At 39.9% G+C, this 13539-nt stretch overlaps 1 protein-coding gene across 1 annotated transcript in view; it reads right to left on the bottom strand.

Moving 5' to 3' along the window:
* Positions 1–815: 815 nt before the first annotated feature.
* LOC109611568 (fez family zinc finger protein erm-like) overlaps positions 816–13539 on the bottom strand; it is a 47396-nt gene continuing 34672 nt past the window's right edge. The window contains exon 2 of the mRNA XM_026974887.1: positions 816–3058. Within this exon, the coding sequence (XP_026830688.1) occupies positions 1849–3051 (1203 nt within the window). The 5' untranslated portion in view covers positions 3052–3058 and the 3' untranslated portion in view covers positions 816–1848. The remainder of the gene's footprint in view (positions 3059–13539) is intronic.

The following is a 13539-nucleotide window of genomic DNA, read 5'->3' as shown; positions in this document are numbered from 1 at the left end:
AATATTGAAAAGAAATATGAGATAAGTAACAACGGAACATAGTGTAGAATTTGGAAGGTCGAAGATGTTTATGTTACGTGTATTCACATGTATTCATGTTCACTATGTTGAAACGATTCAGTATGATTGTTACTTTCACAACAGTAGCTGTTAGATTTCAATCGTCGTGTCAACTAGCAATTACTATCAGAATGCCAAAAGTGTTTTCAAATGAGGAATACACCGATATTCATTTCGTGTACGGATTCTGTGACGGAAATGCACGAGCTGCCGTACGAGAGTATCAACGTAGATTTCCTAACAGGAGAGTACCAGATAGATTTAAAGCAACGAATTACTAATTCAGTCACTGAGATGCAACAAAATTTTCAGGAATGTCGTACTGTAACAAATTCTGTACTACGTCGATGTCTAGCTTGTATCGATGTGCAAGGACAACAGTTTGAAATGAGTCACTAAATCATTGCGTAGATAATTTTTATTTTTGTGAAAAAATCCGTTGTTACTTATCTCATATTTCTTTTCAATATTGGTTTATAACTTTGTAATGAAGCATTTCTAAGCAAACTCGATATAAGAATTTTTTCTTATTTCCACTAGTAGAATATGCTCCCGCAGTTTGTCGGTTAAAACCCGGGACACTCTGTATATGTGTGAGTTACAGAAATGCACAATTGTAAAAGTGTCAGAAGAGAAGAACATAACTCGCAAAACATAAAAGTTGCGAAATCTGAAAAGTGCTTTTTATATAAGCAAACATAAAAAAAGATACTGATTTAATTTGCACAGCAAATACAAATACTGATTTTTTTATAACTCTTGTTGCACAAACGCACATTTATTCAGAATTTTTATTCCTTTCTAGCCGCAATTAATACATAATGGAACACGAGGGCAAATATTCTGCGAGATCTGGACGAATTTTTGATAAGCCTTCCGGACGATTTCATCGTGCTGCCAGTCTTGCTGTCAGTCTCTATACTAAAACGATCCTAATTACAGATCACTTTGCTAATGACGCTCGTTTCTGTCCATCGTTACGCGCACATTTGCTTTGCACATACAAATATTTACAAATATTTACATATCATATGTGTAATTAGCCCGCAGGAGTTCATTGACGCAACCGTCGACGTCCAAAATCGATCGTTAAAACCCTTCCCAGTTGGCGAAGGGTCTAATAGGGCGTCCGTGTCTTGTTTGGTTTACCTCCGCGACATGGTTTATCTCGTTCACGATGCGAATTATTTGCGATTTTCAATACTGTTGAGTAAATATCCCACAATTTCATATTATGCTCATCGGAAATATCATCCAAATTGTTACAACGTGTGCAATCCGACTGGTAATTTGACAGTTTATATTTCTATTCGCAGCACGCACACAGATTATGGATTTATAAAACGTGAAACATAAAAATTTAGTTAAGAATTTTTATCCATAAAATATTATAAAAATGTAAAGAAAACAATTTCATATAAATTCATTTTAAGAAAGTTCGTGTTTTGTTTTAACCTAATTTTTACCTTTATAACAACGTAAATGGACGACTACATGTTTTCATTCTTCATATCGAGTAATCCGTCAATGTTATTACTTGTTGCATGTTAAATGTTTGTCATACTTTTCTCATCCTTTCAAGATCGTGCGTACAGTTCCAGCAAGGTACATTGCAAATCTTGTGATTTCTCTTTATGACGAACTCGGGGAAAGATTCTCTTGAAACAAGAGGTCGAGTCTCTTTCACTTGGACGTTTGCACCAGCTGACCCATGTCAGCTGGGTAGCAAGGTGAGCCGAGGATCAGCGGATATTGAGTCTTCCTGGGATAGTGCATGTTCTCGCTTTGTCACAACATTTTGCTCAACGAGTGATAACTGGTGGATCCAGGTGGTGGAAGGATGAACGGACTAACGATGGAGTGTTCCGGGCCATGGTACACTGACGAATAGCCCGACTGCTGATTGTGGCTCTGTCCCGAAGCGTCCAATCCGTTCAGCACCGGCGAGCCCGCGTCGTGCAGCTTCCGCATGTGCTTCTTGAGGTCGAAGTTCCTGCAAAAGCCCTTGCCACAGATCTTGCAGGAGAACGGCTTCTTGTCGTTGTGCGTGTGCATGTGGAAGGTCAGGTTGTAGACCTGGTGGAATGCCTTGTTGCAAATGCTGCACTTGTACGCCTTCTCGCCGCTGTGCGTAAGCTTGTGGTTCTTGTAGTTGCCCTTCTGGTGAAAGCCCTTGCCACAGAACTCGCAGATGAACGGCTTAAAGTTGGCGTGTATGCGCGTGTGGGTGTTGAGGGTGGAGCTGCGGTTGAAGGCCTTGCCGCAGGTCACGCATTTGTGCGGCTTCTCGGCGGTGTGGATGATCTTGTGCCGACAGAGGGTGCTCGCTTGCCGGAAACCCTTGCCGCAGATCTTGCAGACGAACGGCCGGGCGCCCGTGTGAACCGGCATATGCCGCGTCAGATTGTAATGCGCGTTGAACACCTTGCCGCATTCTGGACAGGTGAAGGTCTTCTGCTTGGTGGCGGCGCCGAGTTCGCCGCGCGGTGCCGGGCTCTTCTTGCCGCGCGGGTTCTCCGACGACATGTTGGTGAGGCTCAACCTCGAGGAAGCCTCCTGAATCGTCGTGGGCGGTGGCGAATTTTGCGTAACCGACGGAGTCGAAGCGGGGGGACCTGGGAAGGCCCTTAATAAGGGACTCGGATAGTACAGTGGATAGTATTTAGATAATACGGGGTAATGCTGCAGCAAATCCTGGTGCCTTAAGGTCGGCACATATTTCTCGAACGCCGACTTGAGATGCGCCGAGTACGACGAGGAGGTGATATTCGGTGGTTGTTGCAGAATCGTCGTGGCCGTCGTCGTCGGTAGTGCCGGCGGCGGTGGAGGCACCGGATTAACGTTTTGCTCGGTCAGTCGCTTGTCCGGCTCCATAATCTTCGCGATGGAGAAGGTGAGGTTTCGGCAGGGCGTCGGGGAAGTCACCCTCTCGGGCGGCAGACTCGTCGGTGTCTCGGTCGCCATTGTGCTGCCCGTTGCGAATGGTTGCATGGTAGGCCTGCAATGAAAATACTGACCGTCAGGACACACTTTCCCAGGGTTTTGGAATTTTTTGTGATGAATCGTGTAGAGGAACTTGAGAGAGGACACTCCCCACACTCAACACCGCCCACTGATTCTTGTCGGGATTCCAACGCTCCGTGAGTCTTTTGTGTGAGTAAAATATTCTTTATTTCGTATCTCTAAACCTTCTTGTTACGAGTGGAAAAACGCTGCTTGTGCAAGTCAAATTTAATGAGAATATCTTATATTTTTATATAAACGTGTAATGATAGACAAATTTTATAATATATTCCTTTAAATTACAAATTTTGAATTTTACAATAATATACGATAGAACAAATTAATAAGTAATATAACCAACTTCGTATTCAAAAATGCTAGTGTTGTATATATTGGGTTGGCCAAAAAGTAATTGCGTTTTTTTCCAATAGATGGACATACATGTCTTCAAATGTAACTAACTTCATTCTAAACCGCAAATTCATTATGTAGGTTAACAACTCACAGTTCAAGCTTGTTTTAGAAATAGAAAGCACACGATTTCGTTAACAATTGTTTCTTTGCCGTCCATTTCAAAATGGAAAATCAAAAAGAACATTTTCCTCATATTTTCTTTTATTACTTCCGAAAAGGGAAAAACGCTGTGCAGGCTCGTAAAAAGTTATCTGATGTATATGGCGAAGATGCTTTAAAGCTGCGGCAGTGTCAAAATTCGTTTACTAAATTTCGATCTCGAGATTTTAACGTGAAAGATGCACCACGCTCAGGAAGGCCAATCGAAATTGATGATGACAAAATAGAGGCACTGATCGATTTCAATCGGCGTTTAACGACACGAGAGATTGCTGAGAATCTTAACGTATCGAAATCGAGTGTTGAAAACCATTCAAAACGACTTGGATACATTAGTGAGCTCGATATTTGGGTACGACATGAGCTCAAAGAAATTCATCTCACTAAGCGTATTGACATGTGCGCTTCTCTTTTGAAACGTGAGGAAAATGATCCATTTTTGAGACGTATGATAACAGGCGACGAAAAATCGATCGTCTACAACAACGTCAAACGAAAAAGATCGTGGAGCAAGCGTGATGAACCTGCTGAAAGCACTTGAAAAGCAAATATTCACCAAAGAAAGATTATGCTGTCAGTCTGGTGGGACTGTAAAGGTATCGTGTATTTTGAGCTGCTTGCAAGGAATCAAACCATTCATTCAGACGTATACTGTCGTCAACTGGATAAATTAAATGATGTCATCAAACAGAAACGTCGAGAATTGGTGAATCGCAAAGGTGTTGTGTTTCACCATGATAACGCTAGACCACGTACAAGTTTGGTCACTCGTGAAAAATTGTTGCAGCTTGGATGGGATGCGTTACCACATCCACCATATTCGCCAGACCCGGCACCATCAGATTACCATTCGTTTCGTTCTTTGCAAAACGCCTTGAATGGTAAAACCTTTACTGCTGATGAGGATATCAAATCGTTGTTGGAATTGTTTTTTGCTGAAAAAGATAAGAACTTTTTTGATCGCGGAATCATGAAGTTTCCTGAAAAATGGCAAAAGATAATCAAACAAAATGGACAATATATTGTTTAATAAAGTTTTTGTTTCCCATGAAAAATTCGCCTTTTATTTATATAAAGAAAACGCAATTACTTATTGGCCAACCCAATATATGAAAACAAATACTATAGTCGACTTTACTAGCAATAATGATGTTTATTCTACGACGTTTCGACCATACGGATTGTGGTCCTTATCAAGTACAATCTTCTACAACAATCATTGAAAAACAGTGAACAATATATTACAATAGAAATAGAAAGAAATAAAAATAAAATAAAATAATAAAAACCAAGATACTCACAAGAATAAATAAAGAGTCACATTCACGTTGTTATATTGGAGGAAGTAAGACGTGTCGCAGTACGTCTAGATGACACGAACAACACCGAAAGAATAACAAGTCTGACAAATAAAACTCAGACGATCACAAACAAATTGCGCTTGTGTTCACTAACCCTAGTATCCAGACTTCTCTTCGTCTGTCCAATATACGACGCATTACAGTCTATACAATTAATCTGATATACAAGATGCGTCCGATTATAAAGATCCAATTTATCCTTACCTCTACGTACGAGGCACACAGAAAGAAAAATTTTTGCTACCGTAGCTAATCATGATTTGCTAAAAACTGTTTGCTGCCGTAGCTATAAATTTCTAAACTACAGCAAAATGTTTGCTCTTGCAGCTAATGAACTAGGAACCCTATCTAATAAAATAGGTATCACAGCTAAAATTTAGCTGTCCATATATTACGACTGAATTTAGTTACCACACGCAGTTTTTAGCTATGGCAGCTACTTTTTTCTTTCCGTGCAATATTAATGGTTCATCTAAATATTACTCCGTTGTTTCTGACCATCGACTTTCACAACAGCATGATTTTGATTGGACTAATCCTAGAGTGTTGCACAGAGAGGAACATTGGCGAAAAAGTCAAGTTGCATAGATGTTTTACATTAAGTTGTCTGACAATACTATAAATTTACAAACGGATACTGAAAGTTTGAACGTAGTATATTTATTCTTGTGAGTATCTTGGTTTTTATTATTTTATTTTATTTTTATTTCTTTCTATTTCTATTGTAATATATTGTTCACTGTTTGTCAATGATTGTTGTAGAAGATTGTACTTGATAAGGACCACAATCCGTATGGTCGAAACGTCGTAGAATAAACATCATTATTGCTAGTAAAGTCGACTATAGTATTTGTTTTGATAAAATGTAATACTTTAAGAATAATTTAACGCAAAATTTAAGAAAAATTAATTAAAAATCGTTAAGGTAAAGGTGAAAGTAAAGATATATAAATTTGTGTCTACTATTACTTGACAATCATCTACCGTGTTTTGTTAATTGTTCGAAAGGAGAATATTTAAATCATGGCAATCAACTTGATGACTTTAAGGGCCACTATTACCAGCAATTTTCCCTTCGCAGCTCCAACGTTAGTGTTTTAACACACACCGACGGAACCCACATGTCAGCAAATCCGAGTAAAACATGTGGTACCACTCAATTGAACCTCGCCTTCAAAAGAAAGAAAGAACGCCACGTGTTGAACAATGAGGGTACGTAAACGTCGGACTTCAACGGCGAAACATGAAATCTATTTCACACTTTTTCCAAAAACACTTCCAATTTCGCTATTCCACATTACTTTCTACTCATAAGTGTTATCTTCTTAATGAATTTAATTTTTTATCATTTTTGTCATTTCGAGAGATAATTTTCTGTAATTATTATATATTATCACGCGACTTTATTTCTTACAAATTATTCAAGATCTTTTACGACTAAAGAATTTAAAAATGACAATTATATTTTTGCAGAATTATTTATATGATATGTCTCCACCTTCATATTACTCGCCATTTGTCGCCATTTGTAGGGTTGACATGTTACTAATACAGTATATCTCCAAAGAGTCATCATTGTGTGAAACGAATCGCATTTAATAAGATATGTACATGGGATTTCAATGTGGATTTGTGCATGACAGCTGTACATGTGAGCCAAGCATCAAGCGTATGCAACGCGGGAGCGAGGAATGAATGGCGGAACTGAATGAGACGCGAAATGGTCAGCACAGTAGAAGAGCAAGCTTCCCCGGAGGTATCGCGAAAGGTTTGCACGTCGAAAAGTAGAAATGTTTGCTCCGTGGAATGGCGTTATGTTTGGACTTGGAATGACGGCTGGAATTGGATGGGAACTCGTTGGTGATCCCACAAAATACTCGCGGTTGGATCGCCGGATCTTGATTCAAGATTTACGAGTCTGGCGGGAACAAGCACTCGCAATCAGATACGACGGTCGCCATTAAGTAAACTTTTATTGAAGAAGGGTTTACATTTATACATTCTTTCTAGATAATGATAATGAAAAGTTTTAATAATAATATAAATCATTGAAAATTTATACGTAGTTTAGTATGTAAAGCTCTTTTCTAAAATCTTTCTTTTTAGCTTACAATCTATTGTTTTCTTGAAATTATTATATTTTACTTTATAAAAGAAAAAGTTAGCATATAATTTTAATATTATTATTCGTACAAAGCGTCATACAGGGCACGTAAGTATTGGGTCGTCCGGAAAGTTCGTGCCGATTTTTAATAGATGGCGTTCGAACATGTCTGAATATATCAATGTTATTGAAAACATGCGATTTATATACATATGCTTAAAGGTGACATTTCAACGCATCTTTAGGAAAAAAGTTGTTTCAGATAAATTGATTCGTGTCAGTTTTGTACTCTTTTGAAGATGGAAGAAAACAAAGAACATTTTAGACACTTGATGCTTTTCTATTACCGGAAAGGCAAAAGTGCCTCACAAGCAACAAATTCGATATGTTCTGTTTACGGAGAAGGCGCTTTGGCTGAAAGAACCGTGCGTAAGTGGTTCGCTAAGTTTAGAGCTGGTGATTTTAACCTTAAAGACCAAGAACGCTCGGGCAGACCCTCTACTACCGATGATGACCAAATCAAGACACTGATCGAGAATAACCCGCGCTACACGACACGTGAATTAGCAGAGATACTGAAAATATCGAAAACCACTGTCCACGATTATGTAGTGAAGCTTGGTTACGTAAGTCGCTGTGATGTATGGGTTCCGCATAATTTGGCCGAAAAAATTTAATGGATCGCATTTCCATCTGCGACTCGCTGTACAAGCGCAACGAAAACGTACCATTTTTGAAGCAATTAGTGACGGGTGACGAAAAATGGATCATTTACAACAATGTAGAACGAAAAAGATCCTGGGGTAAGCGAAATGAACCAGCATTAACCACTCTGAAAGCCGGCCTTCATCCAAAAAAAGTCATGCTCTGTGTCTGGTGGGATTGGAAAGGAATCCTATATTATGAGCTCCTACCACACAACCAAACGATAAATGCAGATAAGTACTGCTCGCAACTGGACGAATTAAAGACAGCGATTCAGGAAAAACGTCCAGAATTAGCTAATAGGAAGGGCGTCGGTTCCATCAGGACAATGCCAGACCTCATGTTTCTTTGACCACCCGACAAAAATTGTTGGAGTTTGGCTGGGATGTGCTACCTCACCCACCGTGTTCACCAAACATTGCACCTTCAGACTTTCACTTATTTAGGTCTTTGCAAAATTCTCTTAGCGGCAAGAACTTCAACTCTTTGATCGACATAAAAAACCACCTTGAGGAGTTTTTCGCCGAGAAACCTAAGAAGTTCTGGGAGAATGGAATCTTCCAGTTGCGTGAAAGATGGACAAAGGTTGTGAAACAAAACGGTGCATACATAAGTCAATAAATATTTATCGACATAAAAAAATGTTGCCTTTGAATTTTCCTTCAAAATCGGCACGGACTTTCCGGACGACCCAATAGAACGAAAAAGATCCTGGGGTAAGCGAAATGAACCAGCATTAACCACTCCGAAAGCCGGCCTTCATCCAAAAAAGTCATGCTCTGTGTCTGGTGGGGTTGGAAAGGAATCCTATATTATGAGCTCCTACCACACAACCAAACGATAAATGCAGATAAGTACTGCTCGCAACTGGACGAATTAAAGACAGCGATTCAGGAAAAACGTCCAGAATTAGCTAATAGGAAGGGCGTCGGTTCCATCAGGACAATGCCAGACCTCATGTTTCTTTGACTACCCGACAAAAATTGTTGGAGTTTGGCTGGGATGTGCTACCTCACCCACCGTGTTCACCAAACATTGCACCTTCAGACTTTCACTTATTTAGGTCTTTGCAAAATTCTCTTAGCGGCAAGAACTTCAACTCTTTGATCGACATAAAAAACCACCTTGAGGAGTTTTTCGCCGAGAAACCTAAGAAGTTCTGGGAGAATGGAATCTTCCAGTTGCGTGAAAGATGGACAAAGGTTGTGAAACAAAACGGTGCATACATAAGACAATAAATATTTATCGACATAAAAAAATGTTGCCTTTGAATTTTCCTTCAAAATCGGTACGAACTTTCCGGACGACCCAATATGTGAATACTTTTGAGACTATCTTCTGGTTATAATTTAAAAAATGTCATCGTTGCGCATAAAAAGATTCTAAAGTGCATTAGATATATATATCTCCGTCAATGTTCCGTTATAAAATCAGCACTTCACCCTAATCATTCATAAATTTCTTTCTCGTCGCAGCTCCATTCCGGAACAACGTGCCATAATGCGGCGCTCACCCCCCAGCTCTCCTTTGCTTTGTGTTCGCTAGAAACTTTTCCGAAAAGCTCAAAAGAGCGAGCTTACTGGATGGAACGCGACGCAGCGGTCTTTCGCAAGCCCCGCCCATCGTCGGGGTACCTCTCGATTGTCCCTCAAACGAAGGCAGCCCTAATAACCGGGAGAGCCTGGTAGGAAAAGTTACCCCCGGTGTGAGAAGCGAGACTCGAGCAGGGAAAACGGCCTTGCCTCGTAACGCACCCCGAAACCCGCCCCTACGGCCTATAGAAAGCACCGGCAACGTCGACCATAGACAGCGCGGCGCGTCGCGACGCCAGCTTCCAGCGCCATGGAAGGGCGCAACCGTCGACCGAAGTGTACCATCGACAAAAGAACGCGATTATGTACCGCGTAGGCTCCTCTCGGCCCCTATCAAGCTAAGCTCGAGACAGCCGCCGTTCCTCATGCCATTTTACGTCTTTGTTAAGGGGTTTTACAATGAGAATTTAAGATATAAAACTTTAAGATTTTAATCATAAGAAATTGACCAATCACAGTCGGTTTCTGTTTCCACATTCGACTTGGTCAATTTCTTACAACTTAAAACTTAAAATTTTAATTTTATATTTTTTAATTTGTCATTGTAGAACCCGCTTACCCTGTCGTGTTCCTCTCCGTTTCACTTTTAAATCTGCCACGCCGTCCGTCGCTGTTCCGAACTCTTATTCAAATATAAAACAACCCTTAAATAATATATAACATTTACAGATACTTCGACAGCTATTATATAGTAATTATTAATATTTTATTTTATTTTATTCTTTAAATAAATTTTACTTATAAATGCATGTTAGCTCTCTTTTTTATATATATCTTTATCTATTTCTTGTCATTCTCTCTCTCTCTCTCTCGTACGACCTACCCTTTACCTTCTCATCTTCTTGATCAGTCCCTCTTAGCCGTATCTTTCACCCTGTCATTTCCTCCTTCGCACCGTCACGCACCGTCATTCTCTCTTCTCTCTTCGCGCTCATCGCCTTCTCTGTTATTCGTCCCCAACATTATCCTTGGTTCCCTTCTCACACTCTCCTCATTCACACGCTTCTCCCTCTACTATTTTCACCCTACCCTCACGTATCCTCCTTCCCATTCTCACGCTTCTCCCTCCATCTCTTTCGCCCTGTCTCTCCCCGTGCATTGTCACTCTCTCATTCTTTCTCTCGCTCTTTCTCTCTCTCTCTCTCCCTCTGCGCCTCCCTTCTCTCTATCTTTCTTACTTCGTGGTTTCTTCTCACTCGCTACCTAGTACTTTCGTCCTTCTCTTTGGTATCGCGTCAATCCATCTGCCTTCCTCTTTTGGTTTCACATCGGTCGACAGAGACAGAGCGAGTCACCGTTGTCGACGGAGGGGATGAACGAGAACAGATTGGTGGAGGCTATCATCGGTCGCGAGGGTGCACGAAGCGAGGGGTGGCAAACCGCATCGTAGTGGGGGCCAGTATTGTTACAGTACTTAACGAGCGGCCGTGGCAATCAGTATCGTTCCCCGCTACTGAGACCCGCGGCACCCGGCAATTCTACCAATTTATATCAATCTCGGCCGTAGCATGGCCGACACGCAGCCAGAGACCATTTTGTTTTCTTAATGCCACTCGATCCAATCGACGACACGTCCCACGCGATCGCCGGTGCAGTTATTTGCTCCTTTCGGAGCCTGATGCATTTTCGCGAATTACTCTTCTCATGAAATTAAACTTGAGCACCAAAATTTCAACAAACAAATGCTCTTAAAGAAAAAAATATCGAAACGATATTAAAATATACAGAGAAAGATAAATGTAAAATGATAGATGTAAAAATGCTAGCAAAAGAATAGTGATTATACAAAAAAGTTATACAGATAGAGAACTGAAAGAGGGAAATCACGAAATTTTTAAATACTTTGGCAGCTAAAAAACACGTATAACAACGGAATAAAAATATAACAATATTCTATTGTTAATATCTGCGCTGTCAAATCCATGTATGCGCAATCGGGATAGGAAAGTTCAGTATTTGAAATAGAATTTCGATATTTTATTATCCGATATAATAACACAGACATGTATTGTACAACACAATATACCTCGTATAACAGGAGGAAACGCGTTCCGCGTTATACGAAAAATCTCCTTTGTAATACACCCCAATATAACCCGAATATATAGATTTTATGCGAAAACATTTAAAGAAACATTTGTTTTAAAATGTATTGGGTTGGTCAAAAAGTAATTGCGTTTTTTTCATCTGCGATTCTCTTTTGAAACGTGAGGAAAATGATCCATTTTTGAGACGTATGATAACAGGCGACGAAAAATCGATCGTCTACAACAACGTCAAACGAAAAAGATGGTGGAGCAAGCGTGATGAACCTGCTCAAAGCACTTGAAAAGCAAATATTCACCAAAGAAAGATTATGCTGTCAGTCTGGTGGGACTGTAAAGGTATCGTGTATTTTGAGCTGCTTGCAAGGAATCAAACCATTAGTTCAGACATACTGTCGTCAACTGGATAAATTAAATGATGTCATCAAACAGAAACGTCGAGAATTGGTGAATCGCAAAGGTGTTGTGTTTCACCATGATAACGCTAGACCACGTACAAGTTTGGTCACTCGTGAAAAATTGTTGCAGCTTGGATGGGATGTGTTACCACAACCACCACATTCGCCAGACCCGGCACCATCAGATTACCATTCGTTTCGTTCCTTGCAAAACTCCTTGAATGGTAAAACCTTTACTGCTGATGAGGATATCAAATCGTTGTTGGAATTGCTCTTTGCTGAAAAAGATGAGAACTTTTTTGAGCGCGGAATCATGAAGTTGCCTGAAAAATGGCAAAAGATAATCAAACAAAATGGACAATACATTGTTTAATAAAGTTTTTGCTTCCCATGAAAAATTCGCCTTTTATTTATATTTAAAAAAACGCAATTACTTTTTGGTTAACCCAATATTATATATATTATATTAATATATATTGGGTTGGCCAAAAAGTAATTGCGTTTTTTTCCAATAGATGGACATACATGTCTTCAAATGTAACTAACTTCATTCTAAACCGCAAATTCATTATGTAGGTTAACAACTCACAGTTCAAGCTTGTTTTAGAAATAGAAAGCACACGATTTCGTTAACAATTGTTTCTTTGCCGTCCATTTCAAAATGGAAAATCAAAAAGAACATTTTCCTCATATTTTCTTTTATTACTTCCGAAAAGGGAAAAACGCTGTGCAGGCTCGTAAAAAGTTATCTGATGTATATGGCGAAGATGCTTTAAAGCTGCGGCAGTGTCAAAATTCGTTTACTAAATTTCGATCTCGAGATTTTAACGTGAAAGATGCACCACGCTCAGGAAGGCCAATCGAAATTGATGATGACAAAATAGAGGCACTGATCGATTCCAATCGGCGTTTAACGACACGAGAGATTGCTGAGAATCTTAACGTATCGAAATCGAGTGTTGAAAACCATTCAAAACGACTTGGATACATTAGTGAGCTCGATATTTGGGTACGACATGAGCTCAAAGAAATTCATCTCACTAAGCGTATTGACATGTGCGCTTCTCTTTTGAAACGTGAGGAAAATGATCCATTTTTGAGACGTATGATAACAGGCGACGAAAAATCGATCGTCTACAACAACGTCAAACGAAAAAGATCGTGGAGCAAGCGTGATGAACCTGCTGAAAGCACTTGAAAAGCAGATATTCACCAAAGAAAGATTATGCTGTCAGTCTGGTGGGACTGTAAAGGTATCGTGTATTTTGAGCTGCTTGCAAGGAATCAAACCATTAATTCAGACGTATACTGTCGTCAACTGGATTGCCATCAAACAGAAACGTCGAGAATTGGTGAATCGCAAAGGTGTTGTGTTTCACCATGATAACGCTAGACCACGTACAAGTTTGGTCACTCGTGAAAAATTGTTGCAGCTTGGATGGGATGTGTTACCATGATGTTACCACATCCACCATATTCGCCAGACCCGGCACCATCAGATTACCATTCGTTTCGTTCTTTGCAAAACGCCTTGAATGGTAAAACCTTTACTGCTGATGAGGATATCAAATCGTTGTTGGAATTGCTTTTTGCTGAAAAAGATGAGAACTTTTTTGAGCGCGGAATCATGAAGTTGCCTGAAAAATGGCAAAAGATAATCAAACAAAATGGACAATACATTGTTTAATAAAGTTTTTG

The sequence above is a fragment of the Ooceraea biroi genome, chromosome 14 (assembly GCF_003672135.1).
Source record: "Ooceraea biroi isolate clonal line C1 chromosome 14, Obir_v5.4, whole genome shotgun sequence".
Taxonomy (NCBI): Eukaryota; Metazoa; Arthropoda; class Insecta; order Hymenoptera; family Formicidae; genus Ooceraea; species Ooceraea biroi.
The sequence above is the reverse complement of the archived record's forward strand: the minus strand, read 5'-3'. Positions and strand labels throughout refer to the sequence as shown.